Raw genomic sequence first — 15,946 nt, 5'->3', positions numbered from 1 at the left:
CATTCAGCAGCAGCATACTAAGCACAGCTGCATTATGAAAAAAGTTATTCCATTATAAGATTTGCCTTACTGCAGCAGAAAAAAACCCAAACAAAACAAAAAACAACCAAACTCTAAATTAGACGTCTTAAAATCAAATCAAGCTGTCAGCCCTGACATGTTTCAGAACAGGAGAACGATATTTACCAATTAGCACACAAAAAACATAAATACAAAGCAGTTAATAATAGGATAAAAAGATCCCAATCCCTGTCAGCGAGTACTTACTATAAGGGAAGTTACTGAGAGGACTGGGAGCCAGAAAGCAGACAAAAAAGCTGAGGCATGAACACACACACACACACAACCATAACAACTGCAGACTACTAAATGTAATCAAAGCTTCCAACTTAGAGCAGGCCGCAGACTGCTTCTGGGAGTTGCTAACAGCATTCAAACTCTCTTCTGAAGCACCATCATTTCTGGAGATAACACTTTACATGGTATCTTTAAAGAGCATGGAAGAATGCAGGTAGAAGGTCAGGAGAATAAGGGGTAGAAGAAGAAGGAAGTTAAACTTAAGAAGAACAGAGAAAGGCATAAACCTTATCTATGGATCTGCTTGCACAGAAATTATGAGGTTTAGTACTCAGATTAGCAATGCATATTTAAAGAGCCTGTAGGATGATAAGTCAGGCCTGGCTCCTGGGCCCAGCCCCCTGCATGCTGACCCAAAGACTGCAGAGAGTCTGTGGCCTGTGCTGGCATCCACTCAGAGGCAGTTAAGAAGGGAGCTCTGGGATTCTGCACTGGGATATGGAGTGTTCACAAGTGATGCTGTACCACAGTTACACAATGGAAAGTCTCTTTCATAGAAAGAGAGAACAGTGAAAAATGTATTCCTTCCTGATGATTATTTTTTTCCTGGTCCTGCAAATAACTGCGCTTTAAACTTAACATTCATATCAATCAGTAAGGTCAACGGGTATATTTAAATCAATCTATGAGTGTTACCCCACTTTTTGGCAAAGTATTTCAACTACTCAGATTCTAGTATTCAACAGAATACTTTAAATATTACTTAAGACACAGCTTTATAGTTCCACTTAGTACCATCTGTGTTGCAATGACAATCAGTTCTATTACTCAAGATGGGAGTAGGCTGAACCACTATGGACAACAGAAAAATCTCAGATAACAGAGTGTACCCTCAGAAACATGTGGCAGGTATTCCCAAACACCGAATCAACACCATGGTGTCCATTAGTTATCTCTATATAGCCAGTCCTCACACCTGAGTTTTAGGGACCCCCATCAGCTTTGCCTCATTACCTGAACACATGCTCATCCTGCACTGCATGTGAACTAGAAGAGCAGTAGTGGAGGCCTACACCCACCTACCTGTTGCCCTTTCCTGTCCCTGGCACTGCTCTTGACTCCAACACTGCCACAAACACCAGAACAGCATGGGCAGCACAGGCTAATGAAGCTTTGCTAGACACACAGACTGTGGGAGTCCAGCACTCAGTCTCTCGATCTGACTCTGCACGGGAGGACGTGAGGCCTCACAAAGCTTATCAGCTTCCATGACACCAAGCTGCAATTCTTCTGTTTCAGGAGCTGCAACTCAGCTAATTATCTCTGCCATAAATAACCCACGGCCTAAATGATCTCCCCAGGGATCTGCCTGCATAGTGAATAGCATTACACAAAACAAGAAGAACTAAAGCAGAATTACATATGGTCTCTCAAAAAGTTGACAAAAATCCTTAGAAGAGAATGAGAAGCCATATATTAAGGAACAAGAAAGACTCTGAGCAAGTAGGTTGGTCTGAAACACCCTGAAAAGTCATATGAAAAGGCACACAGGTTCTGAACTGATAAGCATTACATTAATTAGGGAGCAGCATTAATGAGGTCAACAGTTCTGGGTTAGTAACACTAAGATAAGAATGTGAAGGAGCAAAGTAGGTGAGGAGCAATACTGCAAACAAAACTCAGGTTTGACAAATACAGCATTAATTCTAAAATTATTTTAAAAGTTTATCACACTGATTCTTCAGTGTAGCTTTCCCATTTCGACCATCATCACTAATATTTTAAGTCAGAGCAACCCTCAGTTCTCAATTTTCAATGTAATAAGGAGTCAGCTGTTTCCTTTTTTTGCCTAAATAGCCATTCTACTCAAAAAAAAAGGCTAAGACATGTTGTTTGATTATTAATTCCACACCAGCTTAATTTATTGTCATCTACTACACCTGCAAACTGAGACATGAAACTAAAAGAGCATGCTACAAGAGAAGCTGCAGCTAGGGCAGATATCCCATTTCAAATACTATTAGATTAACAGTACTTTAGGAGAAAAAACTACAAAAAAACCCATCCCAACCAAAAATGCCACGGGACACCAACACAAAGCAGCCTTTGCTTCTTCTGTTAAGAGGAAAAGTTCTGCAGGGAATCTATAACTTTTCTTCTATTTTGAACGCAAAGTAGAACAATAATTGCAAAAGTATTTCAAATACAAAGTATTTCCACCATGACTTGGAAAAAAATGCAAGTTTCCTAGTCAAATCAAACACTTTGAGCTCGCTGAACTCTGACATTGTTCCTTACGTCTACTAGTCAACAGACTGTCAGACTCTTACCACATCCAAATGTTTCTTGAAATTAATGAAGTTAGCTGGTTTTAGTTTTCTTTTCCTACACAACAACTGCTTGTTGTCAGTATTTCTATTTCCATCCCTTGGTACACACTGCTAATGAAAAATTCCTCACTCAAAATTCAGTTCTGCAATTCCATTTTATAACATCCCATTTCAAAGTCCACAAAGACCCAGCATTTACTTTCCCTTTTCCATCTGAGCAAAGGCAAGCTCACTTGTCTCTCTTTTTTGAACCATGATGAAGATGCCAATACCTTGAGAAAAACATTTGAACCATGAGATCCTTCAGAAGTCATTCTGCAACAACCTTCTTGACAAAGGATGACAAATTAAGATCAATTTGGCTTGGCAAGATTTTAATAAAACTAGTTTTACACCTTGGTCATGCGTGTACAAGAATGTTTTCAAAGTCTGTTTGATCTATCTTGCACAGGAGCCATGGATTTGTTCCTCATTTAGGTAAGAAATTCGGAAATAGTAACCAACAGTACAGGTCAGACCGCACACCAGAAGAACCATAACTCAGAAAACACACGTGTTGCAAAACACTAAGGGCATTCAGCCCACTCAACATTGCCAAGCTGCATTTCTGGGTTTAAACTAGCCCAAAGTTGCAAGAGGACACCCTGAAAGTCCGAACAGAGGTACAATGCATTCCTTGGAGTACACACAAAACTTTTATCTGTGAGGGTAGATGGTAACAATGACAGAAAGCTTGCACATCATTAGCATTTCTGACAAAAAGAGTGCTGCTGTCACATTCACGTCTGCAAAGCTGAAACTTCAAAAACTACTTGAGAGGATGCAGCTGGCCCCAAGGAGTAAATAAGGGAGGAGAGATTAGACTGATGTCTATCCAGGTTCAGTACTCGTCCACCACACCCTGCTGAGAACTTTTAAATAGAACTGACAAGAGCTAACTTCTAACCTTCACCATGGGGAAGACAAACATCTCCCTCCTTCAGTACCCAGCAATTCTGACAGCGAAGAAGAGTTCAATCATGGAACTGCAATGCTAAGAGACACAGAACATCTACTAGATTTAGTAAAAGATTCAAGTTACTGTTCCACTGAAAGGGACCTTAGGAGAACACTTAAATGCTCCATCTTCAAACACACTTTCATCATCCTTTTGATGGACACACAAGTTGTTTCCCACTAGATTATTTCACAGTCAATTTACAAAGGTTCTCATTCATGACATTTAATGTAATAAACAGTAAAAATTCAGTGTTAAAATATGGGTTACCACCATGCTATAAAACATGCCATGAACTTAGCTACAATGTTATAAACACCTCAAACAATAAACATTCTAAGGACTTGGAAGCTCTCGAGAAGGAAGCTACAGAGCAAGCTGTCCAGTGTTCAATGGTCTGTTTACAGTAACTGATTTTCCTTTTTGTTTTCAACTTGGATCTCAACCAGAACACCCATGAAGACTAGTAGCATCCCAGAGAATGCCAGTTTTTCAGGAGGATGAAAAGAAGCTTTTTTTGGGGAGGGGGAGGGGGGGGATGTGGGAGAGGTTGATTTTCTCCAACATATACTTTAAGGAGAGTCATCACGTTGTTGGGTGAACATTTCTTCACCTCTCTTTTGCCTTTCACTGCCCTGGTTCCCAAGTATCCTTTCCCTATATTCTACCACATCAGCAGCAAATCCATTAACAAGCCATCTCTTGGGTTACCTTATGTGTCAGTTTCTCTGCAGACACTGAAGCAGCATTTCTCAAGGGCACTCCTATCAAAAATGCAGGTACAAGGATTAGATTTAGAACTATTAGAGAACTAAGGAAGAATTAGAACTATTCAAAAGTTCCTTCTTTTTAAATGTAACGGCCACTATGGAAAGTATTAGCTTGCCTTCCAGAGAGCTTGTTTCAGAATAGCATATCTGCCGTGACCCAGGAAGAAGCTCCAAAACAGCAAAACATGACTGCTGGGATGCTGTTCCATTACACACTTAGAACAAAACTTCCAGAACCCCATTTTTGTCTCAATGTAACAAAACAGCAAAGTGCAGGAGGTCTGCAAATACATTCTGCTCTTACTCCCTCACATAGCTGCACGGTTCTCTTTGAAGAAAATATATTCAAAGTCAACTACTTGTTGCTGAGCATTCAGAGGATACGTAAGTAATGTATTAATGTCTTCAGCTACATACAGTGAAAAAATGAACATTTGTCTGTTTTACCAAATGGCCAATTTTATTTCAGTCTGGTTTCGCTAGATAAAATTCTCTGAGAACATATTTGAAGTCTAAAAGAAACTGAGAAGTATCTCAAAATAGGGAATGACAACACAGTATGACAGGAAGGAAAAAAACACCAAAACTCATCAAAATGTTTAGAACTTGCATCATTCAGGGAGGTGGCACTACTGAGCCAAAACAAGTCTGGAGCACTGCACTCACATCCCACTGCATATCTAAAAAACTCACACTGACAGATGCTGACAAAGAAACTTTCCAAACCAGACCAGGACATGCCTCTCATTCAGGGCTATAAAGCAGCTTCACCACAAGAATACTTCCACCAGCTCTGTGCCTCCATGGGAATGCTCTGTTGATTTACCTTTTGCTAAAGCTTATCAACTGTAAAACAAGCCTGGGCTTTTGAATCAAAAAGTAAAACTGAACTTAAAGTAAATATTCAACAAGAATAAGAACTCTGAAGTGCCAGTAACCATACAAGTCAATTTGTTTGGCAGATAAATTACCCCTTCCACCTCACATGATCCTTTTTGCTTCAACTCTGAAAGAATCAAGTTTGTGAAAGGACACCTCAGCTACACTGGACATGATTTTAATCATTAAGTCAGGCAGAAAGTGGAAACCACATGAGAAGAAGTATCAAATCCTCCAGTTTATTATCTAAGATCTGCTGTTCCTTGTCATCACTTAAGAATTATTAAGCAAAACAGACAGCTCCACATACTAGCATTTAACACTAGAAAAATTATTGCAGAAGCTCAACAGACAGATTCAGAATTTTGAAGCCTTACACTAGAAGAAAATTTATTCTTGACTAGAGGCTTTTGTACACTATTTACTTGGGATTGACACATGTTTAAAAAGAGACTGTGGAATAAATTAAGAAAATGTAAGCTCAATAAATAAAATATGATGTGTATTTTTTTCATTGCATTTGTAAGCCTAAAATATTCTCTAATACAAAAAAATTTCAGAGGAAAATATTCAAGTGTTGACATTTTCAGCAAAGTGTTTTTAAAACAAAGCATCAAGTTACTTTATAGAAAGTTTACAGTTCACAATGCACCCTGGCACTTTTTTAAACATATGGAACTGTACTTCCTAAGTACATGCAGAGATAAGCATGCCATTCCAGACACAGCAGCTGCTTTGATTCATGTTTATGAAATGCTTAAAATTCTTGGAATATACATACACAGTGCAAAAAGAAGATGCAGTGACACCGTGAATCTCCAAGACAGTCAGTACTAGCCTGCTGTCTATGCTGTTACTGAACATGAAGAGGCAGCAGCATAGGCTTAGTAGAGACTAGTTTTTGAGAAACAGGTAAGTGCAGGACCTGTTGCTAGTCCACAGTGAGCCTCTCTGCACCCATATGCAGCATCATCATTAACCATGCTAGTTACCATGCACTAAAACAAGCACCCAGAAATGTTTCAGGCACACCTTTCTTCTGCTGTGCTGACTGATGTACCTCAAAATAAGCACTGTATCATTAATAAGCACCAAAACAAATTCATGGCTTAATCTGTCAAAACAGTAGTTGCAGTATAAATTTCTGCCATGAGTTATAACACTTAAATAACAAATATGTCACTACAGGATGATAAGCCATTAGGGACTTCATGAGGGGCTTCATGAGGGGACTACACAGATTTCCCTACAGTGATCCAAGTGAAATGAGACAGAACATTCAAATTACCTCCTCTTGAAAAAGTTTCACCTTACAAGCCACTAGCTTCAGATCATCCAAAGGTGATGTAGGAATATTTGGTAAGCATGTATGTGCTTGAGAATGTCTCTATTTAGGATGTAACAGAATGCCAAATTAAGGGTATGGCTGATTACTAAAGAATATACTAGCTTAGGATATGGTTATGAATTTATAAACGTTTTGATGGCTGGCAGTTGGGTTTTTAAACCATTATTTTTATATTAGAAGGCAACTATCAAAAATAAAGGCCAGAATTACAGACAATAACACTAACCAAGCACAACAGCATTAGAAAGCCACTTACTCACTTTTCACCCAAAATGAGAAATTACAGAAAGGGACACTCTCCTCTGGCATTGAAAACAGCTTGTGTAACTCCTGCTCTTCACCAACATGGATATATTCAGCTCAAGTCATTGATTTTCAACTCCCATCAGCAAGGCATTTTTCTGTTTGACCTTCATATTCTAAGATAACTAACTGAGCTCCTCCATCATGCCCCAGCAAACACCCATCTCAAGCTTCACACATAAGAACCACAAAGACACATACAATCACCCCAAGCTCCCTCCAACCTTGAACTCTGATGACCAATTTTGGATCAACCTACAAAGTCAGGTACTAGCTAGACGAGCCTATGGACCTTGTACTGTCTCTGGTAACACACAGCAATACTACTTCCAGGCAAGGACACAACTGTTTTAGTTAATTTGGTGCTTTGGGTCATAAGTTAACTCAAGAGTTGAGTCCTGTGTGGTGCACATCATTGCACAGCATGGGCCTTTTTGTTGTCGGCTGTACTCACTGTCTCCAGCCAACACTTTCACACTTCCTTAAAGAGCCTTCTCCACTCTACCATCAGTAACAGACATTCTCCCAAAATACCAAACAACCAGAGAAATTACTCAGTTAAGCAACAGCATCTGCACAGCACTGCTGCAGCAGCTGGCATCTCGCTACAGTGGGCAGTAATTGTTTCCATTAATAGATTCAAACCATGCCCAGGGCGGACCAAATAAGCAAAGGCACTGCACTACTTTCCCATCATTAAGGACAGTCTGTCCATGCAGGGAACACTGGCAGTGCAACCAGAGGCAGCCACCACTACTCAGTCTGCACCAGAGGAACAGAGGAGCTCAAATCTGATAAAGTCTCAAACAATAGCAACAAGTGCATTCGTCAATTTAAAGATTTAGCTGTAATCTTATTAGTAGAAGTACCACCATGTTGAATGCCTGAACAGCAGCTGCCTGCCTGCACATGCTGCCCTGCAGGCCTGATCAGACCAAGAATGGATTCGCTTGGTCCCTGAAATTTTGTGCCAAGATTCACACCCCAGCTCTGCTCGGCACACAGACCTGCACAGAAGGGCAGCTGATGTGCACTGCTGCTCCCTGAGCTCAGGTTCTGCAGCACCAGGACTTCTAAAGCACTTCCTGAAGTATCTTCAATCTAACCCACACCTGGGTCACAATATGTTTACAAGAATCATTTAACTCTACTTTTTTTAACTATTAAAGTAACAGCAAATTAAAAGTCTTACCACGTGCACATTTAATAAACCTACTAGATGCACAACAGAGCAGAGAATCTTGTTTTCAAAACAAGACAGCTGTCTCTACACTAAGGTGATAAGGAGGTGCGAATAAAACTTTTCCTTTAGTCCTGACATCCCCCAAAAAAAGCAAAAAAAAAAAATCAATCTCCATTTTAAGAGAGCTACAATTTTTTAAAATTCGTAATTCATTTCAATATACAACACATTCAAGGTGTATTGACTAGTAATCCAGAGCTCAAAAACACCCCTGGCTGCAGAAATAAACATGTGCATATGTATCTGTACCTTCTAAACACAGAAACTAAGCATATCTAAAGGTCTACTGATCTTTTTACACATATTTTCATATCCCACAACTTAGGTACTTCCAACATGGCAAAACAGAAAAATTGGACAGGTTTGAAGCTAAATCTCATTTGACTGTGTTCAACTCAGAAATATTTGAACATAACACTCAGTAGTCCAAAAGCAGAGAATGGCTACAAAGCAATGATTGCCTAAACATGGTCATTCTAAGAACAGTTTTCCTTCTCCTCAAACATTTTATCTATTTTTGTTCTGAAATTTTGCCAGCTAAGTACTACAGGCTGCTTACCCAGAATCCCAACGGCCTCCAACAGTAGTTTCCTCTAGCAATCACATTTAAAGACCGAATCACAAGGTCCTAACAGCAGTCTGGATTTTGTAAGCATGGTAAAATAATGGATGTTGCATTTACTCACAGTTCAGGTCACCTCATGAAGAACCAAGAACCTTATCACACAGTATTTTGGACTACAAGTTCGTGTCTCGTGTTCCAAATTACATGGAATTTTAGAACAACAGTTTCAAGGAACTGCATCTAGTGTCACATCTGAGGCATGAATGGATTAGAGCAATGCAAAAGTAGCTCCCAAAATTACATTTTCCAATTACACATTTCATAATTCAAATCCATCTCCTCTGCCAAGGTTCAAAGCTAACAGTTCACATCCTGAACACTGATGTCTAACAGGAAAGTTAGACAGGTCAAAGTCAGATTACTTTTACAACTTCCTGCAAAGATAAAAGTTGCCGCATTCTACTATTTTATGATCCACCTCTGACAGGTGATAATTTGAAGTTCACACATCAAAGACGTGATCTTGTCGGTCATTCCTTCAGATACTGAACTAATTAGCAGCTGTCCTGTTTCAGCTTCCAGAAGTTTCAGTTTGAAAAAATTACCATTATCACGAAGGCCTCCAACAGTGCTCTTCTCTCATCTCTGATGCTACTCAAAGCAATGTACCAAAACTGATGAAGTACCGCAACCACCAAGGGAAGGACCGTGTACTAAAGACCATCCAAAACTATGTTTTCTCCAAAGCAGAAGGAGCAACAGCTGTTTTCTGGAAACAAGAGTTTTAGGACAAGCTGCCTAGGGATGAAATCTGTGCTTCAGATATTAATCTTTGAAACTATTATGACCTACAAAAACTAGACAGGCACACACATCTGTTCCCAGCTATTTATTTTATTAAAGAGCTTAAACCTATGCAAAAAAACAAAAAACAAAAAACAAAAAAAGCCCCCGTATATTCTGGAATCTTTAATAATTTAGCACTATAAGAAGAGGGTTTTTTTAAGTAGAATTGGGATTTGGTGCTACTTGTCTTATCAAAATGAGGATGGAAGAGGACAGAACAAACAAGTCATAACATGCTGGGGTTTTTTTAAAGAGTTAAGACAGGCAAGACAGACACTTTCAGAAAAAAGTGAGATTTTGAGTTCAGCGCTACAATCTGAAGACTTCTTTCTTATTTTCTGCTCTGAGATTTTTATTAAGGCAAAGTTTGCAACAGGCTACCATGCTCTAATGGAATGAATTGCCCAATAAATGAATTTGTGTTTCAGTTAAAACTACAGATGAAATAGCATTTCACTTCTAGTGTATCCATGGTTCCTTGTTTATTTCTGTCAAGACAAATATTTTGCTTACTAAAGGAAAAATCATGTCATGAAGAACTGTTATCAGGGAGCCAAAATAAAACTTGTCAGATCCTATGTGTTAAAAAGGGTAGCTGAAAGGAAAGGAAGGAAAGAAGGAAAGCATATTTTAACAATCAGAAACAGAGGAGGAACCAACGCAGCAAGACCTCATTTGTCCTACTGAAAAATAACGTCCATAATGTAAAGTCAGGTCTTTAGTAGACATAGAGATGTGAAATCTCCATTGTAAAAAATTATTCATTTTGCAAGATTGTCTGTGACTCTATACTCTAATTATCTTATAGTTACATTTTAATATGGCACCTTGTTGCCAACAACCAAATACAAACATTTATAGCAGGATAGAAGGATTCAATTGACTTTGAAACACAATAACTATTTCTGAAAGACTGTAAGTTAGAATACGGGGGTTTTTTTCTGCGAAGAGAGAGAGTACTTTGAGAAAGGAAATTCAGGTTGAAGACAAAAAAAAAAAAATCAGAGTTCCCACAAACTTTCTCCTTGGGAAAAAATGGAAATCTATATTGGTTTGGGAAGGAAATGGCTGAGAGACAGGAGAGGTAACTAAAAGAACACACAAGCACACTTCAGCAGATATAAAGGAAACTACTGCTACCAGTATAAGCAAAACAAGGGTTAAAGGTATGAAGTCCAACAATGAACTTCCAGAAACTTTGCCAGCATCAGAGATTATACCTGATAGCAGCTAATGAAAACCGTTCCTTTTTGAACACTGTCTCCTACTATTTCAGTTGATAAAGATTTTTCTGTGCCTTTCAGACTCAGACTGTTCAGTTTTACTATGTTCTGGTTTTCTTCCTTCATTAGTTTAGAACACTGGAAGTCATGTGCCTGTGGGCAACAGCAGGCCTGCTGCTTATAAAAAGACAGAACACTTGCATTTAATAACAATTACTATTTTGTAGCTGTGTTTGTTACAGTGCGAGTGCTGTGTGGTCTAAGCAGTTAGGAGGTGCAGTCAGAATCCTGCTCTAATTTATGGTTGTAACTTTACCTCTAATACAACAATGAAAGTTGGACAAATGACAGCACTGTCTGGGATTTTAGGCCTTTTACATCACTTGTAAAACTAGCATTACTTGCCCATCTAAAATCCTTCAGAACTATACTTAATAATGCCTAGAGACTAATTAAAATAATGCAACTGAATTTAAATTTAATTCAAAAACTCCTTACAGCATAGGCAAAGCTAGTAAAATCTGATTTTCCTAACCTTGGATGTTATTCCGAGAGCAAATTTTATAATTTTATAATTATTAAAGAGTTACCTAATTTTACTTCAGAAAATTCTGTCAGTACCTTTTAAACTATAACTGAGAGAACAAAGCAAATAAAGAGCATGGTCCTGAATTCTACTCCCTACACCCTATAGTCTCTTGGCTTCAGCTGAATTTAAAAAAGCAGCCCTGGAAACCAAATTTGCTTTAGAAGGCTACTTATTCCAAAATGCAGCACAAACTTGTACTTCCATTCAGCCAGAAAAAGGGAAATTTCCATATAAAAAGATAAAATGTAAAAAGGGAAAGGTAAGATTAAACAAAGTATTAAAATAATGCATAGACTAGAGAAAGACCAATTAATCACCCTACCAAATTAAATCATTTTTGCAATGACATGGTTGCTCTGAAGGAAAAATCCAGTTAAGCTATGTAAAAACAAGCTACACAAAGAAAACCAAAAATCCGTTTGACATCTCTAACCCTGCCAAGGCATCAATCCAAGTACAAGCAGCAGCTACTCAGCAGTTCAGAGCCAGTTTATACAGACATTTTATGGTGGGTACACATAGAAGAACAGAATCCATTTCTCATCATGAGAAATTAAACTATTTATATTGAGTAAAATATATAAACCAGCAGTTTAGCACTGAAGGAAATGTAAGGATGTTCATGAGGCGCTAGAAAGCCCATTAGGCATCTTGACAGATTACATGCAAGGTCTGCCATTAAGCAGGCACCCCAACTATCTGTTTGCACTAATGAGAGCTACTTCTGATCAGTATTTCTGACAGTTCTTTCCAATAACACATCTGGCAGTTGTTTCAAACACACAAGTTAGCAGCCAGCCAAATTCCAGCCTCACACTGTGCTGCAAGCAAGACAGCTATCCCTTGCCAACACAGCTGCCGACGGTGTGGTCGCACACAAGTGTCACAGCTCACCCATAAGGCTCTTGACGTAGAAACAGAAGCCAGTTACCACCAAGAGAATTTATATATTTTATAGATATTAAAGCCTGATAAACACAAGACACATAAGCTCTCAAAAGACAGTCACTGCACAGTCTCACTGAATACCTGTGGGCAAATGTGCATAAGCAAAATTCCCACATTACGGGCTCCTCATTAAACTACCTGGCCCTTAGTCTCTCAAGTGTATTGAAATAGTGATTTTTAAATCTTAATTCTGGTTTTGCTTTATAAACTCTATGTGTATTTTATGTTTCATGCCTGTCAATTCCACTCACTCTGAAGAGTTCGTTATTCTTTTTATAGCACTGTTGTGATAGAAGCTATATATACATTTCAATAAACTCCTGTTTATTGATAAAAACCCCCATACATTCTAAAACAGAATAGTTTTTTAAAACCCCCAAAATTTCCATTTCACAGATGAGATGCTAAGACACAGAGATGCAGCACAACTTACAGAAGATCACACAAAGATCTACGAAAGAAGCAGGAAACAAGCACAGATCTTTCAAGATGCAGGCCAGCACTTTAGCCACAACAATGGTTCTGAAAACAATGCCAGCTAGATTTAAAATAAACTGGTGTGATTACACCTATATTCTAGTATGTGGGTTAACGTGGGAAGCACCTTCACACCTTAGACATGCAAAAATAGAAAAGGTCTCAACTTTTTTTGCTGGAAAGCAATAAAAGTATGACACTCCGCCTTTGCAAAAAAAAAAAGAATATTCTCACACTGAAGTTTTTTTCATAATTATTAACGAACTGAATCAAAAATATTTTTTAAAAAGACTTAAGTACTAGAGAGGTGCTAGGCTGAAAATCTCCATACCCATTCAAATGATTTCTCAATCCTTGGCATTAAATGCATTTAATAGGTCAACTGAACTTGAGCAGTCAACAGGTAACCGAGCAGATAAGAATACAACATAACTATTCCCCTTGCACCTCCCCATCTTTCCCCACACTCCCTCAAAGGAAAGAAATCTTTTCCTGTTCTGATCTATTTTTACAGTCTAGTGCATTGGTATTTTGGATTATTTCCAAGGGTATTCTTTACTGGGGCATCACAACTAAATGCCAGATTTCAAAATTATTTTAGCATATTCTCATAGGCTACTTCACAGAACAACACTGAATTAATAAAGGATCTAGCAATTACAGCCTTTTCAAATGCAAATAGGTTAAAAACTAGTAAACAAAGTTATATAAAAAAACCCATCCATCACTAGCATAAAAATCAGATTCCGTTTCTTTTTCCCCCACAGGTTACACCAAGTTGTTAACAGCCTACACTCAAGGGAAATTTCTGAAAACAGCACACACGGTCTAAGTCATTACCTACTCCACACTTTATTTTTTGAGCAGTCAATCAAGAATCAACTTCTGAACCTGGGAGACTAACAGAGATCTTCTGTCTCCACATTGGGTACCTCCGACTCCCCCAGGAAGCCAGGTAAAGAACCGATCCTTACTTCCCATGGATGCAAGCCCAACGCAGCAGCCCCGCTCAGCGCTCGCCTCTCGCCCTCTCCCTCCCACCGCAGCCCCAAAAAGCACCGAGCGACACCCTGGGGACCCCATCGCTGCCCTGACAAAGGCAGGCGAGGCGTCTGCGAGAGCGAGGCGGAGGAGCCGGGGCTGGGCTTTCACTCGGGGCACGGCGACTCGGGGTTTTACCTTTCTCCCTGCTTGGCGTTGGAAGGCGGCGGGTGAAGCACAGTCTGGTTCCCTTCCATCTCCACGATGCACTTGGTATTCAGGTCCAGCTCTGCAAGGCGACACGGCGGGGGGCTGTAGCCAAGGCGAACGAGCGCACCCCCCTTCTCCCGGCCCGCCGGGGCAGCTCGGCCCCCCCCGGCTCCCCCAGGAGCGAGGGGACAGGCGAGGGGGCTCGTCCTCCCGCCAGCCCGGGCAGAACGCGGGGGGACGCCGCGCCCCGGTGCCCCCCCCGCCCCGAGGTGCCCCCAGACCCCGGTTACCTCTCCTGCTCATGGGCCGGACCCTGACGGCAACTTTCACCTTGGTGTCCGACATCTTCCCCGCTCCCGGGAGCGGCGGGCGGGCGGCCCCGCTCAGCGCCGGCGGCGGCAGCGACACGGCGGAGCACCAGCGTCCATGCCGGGCCGGGAGCGAGGGCGGAGGGCCGGGGCAGGCGGGGAAGGCGACAGAGGGAGGGAGGGAGGGAGGGAGGGAAGGAGAGGAGGAGGAGGAGGAGGGTCCGGCGCCGGGGAGGGCGGTGGTGGCGCAGCCCCAGCCGCCTCCTTGCTCAGCCGCGGTCCGCGCCGGCGCTGGCTGCCGATGGGCTCCTTCGCAGAACCGCTGCCGCCGCCGCCGCCTCCCTGCCAATCCCCACCGCCATCTTCCTCTTCCTCCTCCTCCTCCTCCTCCTCCTCCTCCTCCTCCTCCTCCTCCTCCTCCTCCTCCTCCTCCTCCTCCTCCTCCTCCTCCGCCGCCGCCGCTGCCGCTGCCGCCTCCTCCTCCCGCCGCGCCGCCGGGCGTGCGGGCGCCCAGGCAAGCGGCGAGAGGGCGGGGAAAGGCGGTGGCGGCGCCGCCGGAAAGCGACGGAAACATCCGAGCGCCTTCGGCACCAGGGGCGTGGGGAGGCTCCCTCTCCCCCCGCCCATCCTCGGCCAGCCGCTGCTTCCCAGGGAGCACGCGCGGAGGGATGCGCGTTGCGCGGGAAGGCGACGCTGGCGGGAGCGGGATGCTACGGGAGTGGGCTGCGTCCGGGGGCCCTGCCCGACAGCCACCTGCCTCGTGCAGGTGTACGCCGCCACCACAGAGACACCGGCTTGCCCGACTATACACCATGTTGCCTTGTGGCAAGGAAAGGGAAAGCCACAATCTGCCACGGAAAAAAATGTCTTGGCGCCAGGGGATGTTTTTTGACAAAATATGCACAACGCTCCATTAGAAAACAACGACCTGCCTGGCGCGGTTCTGGCACAGTATGGATGACCTGGGTGCAACGTGCGTGGAGGCCTGGAAGCGGTGCAGCACCTCGAGGTGATGGAGCGAGGAGCCCGGCCCGGGCTCCAGCCTGCACGTCACCTCCTTGACTATGTAGGGCTACCTGCGAAGAGCCGGGGCCACTCGCGCTGTCCCGCTGTTCCAGACAGCGATGGGCCACCACTGACGAATGCCAGCTCAAACGCCGCAGGACAGGGTAGTGTGCATTTACCAGTGGCCAGTTCAGTATTGGGGGAAAGTGTTACAAACAGTGGTGCTTTATCCAGCAGCCGAGAGCTCCAAGGATAGCTGAGCTTCCAGTGGGCAAGCCAAGAAAGATTTTTAATTTAAAATGCAATTGGCCTCTTTTTGAAGTGTCCTTTAAAACCTTTTCTCCCCAGAAGTGTTTCCTTAGCTTCAGCAAAAGATCTTCCAAAGAATCAATCCTTATTATCGATGCAGCTAACTGGCAGGAATCCCAGTGCAAAACAGCGATGTCTGTAACATTTTCTTTACGGAAGACAGGCTCAAACCCAAATGAGATTATTCTGTCTACTCTGGGGCTAAACCACTGTAGGGAGAATGGGCTAAACAACCAATGATGAATAGATAGCTGCACTGAGAAAGAGCAGACCTTTCAAACAGAGGTGGAAACAATGGAGGGAGGCTTAGAAGATCAA

At 42.1% G+C, this 15,946-nt stretch overlaps 1 protein-coding gene across 2 annotated transcripts in view; it reads right to left on the bottom strand.

Annotated features, from left to right (window-relative positions):
* Positions 1–14,708, bottom strand: part of KIF13A (kinesin family member 13A) — a 104,565-nt gene extending 89,857 nt beyond the window's left edge. For both annotated transcript variants that reach the window (XM_082302479.1, XM_082302480.1), the window contains exons 1-2: positions 14,297–14,708; positions 13,995–14,085 (exon numbers count right to left, since the gene is read on the bottom strand). In XM_082302479.1, coding sequence (XP_082158605.1) covers positions 13,995–14,085; positions 14,297–14,351 — 146 coding nt within the window. In that variant the 5' untranslated portion in view covers positions 14,352–14,708. The remainder of the gene's footprint in view (positions 1–13,994; positions 14,086–14,296) is intronic.
* Positions 14,709–15,946: the final 1,238 nt, after the last annotated feature.

Source organism: Coloeus monedula (genome assembly GCF_965178545.1).
Source record: "Coloeus monedula genome assembly, chromosome: 1".
Lineage (NCBI taxonomy): Eukaryota > Metazoa > Chordata > Aves > Passeriformes > Corvidae > Coloeus > Coloeus monedula.
Note: the sequence above shows the minus strand (reverse complement) of the source record. Positions and strands in the feature narration are given on the sequence as shown.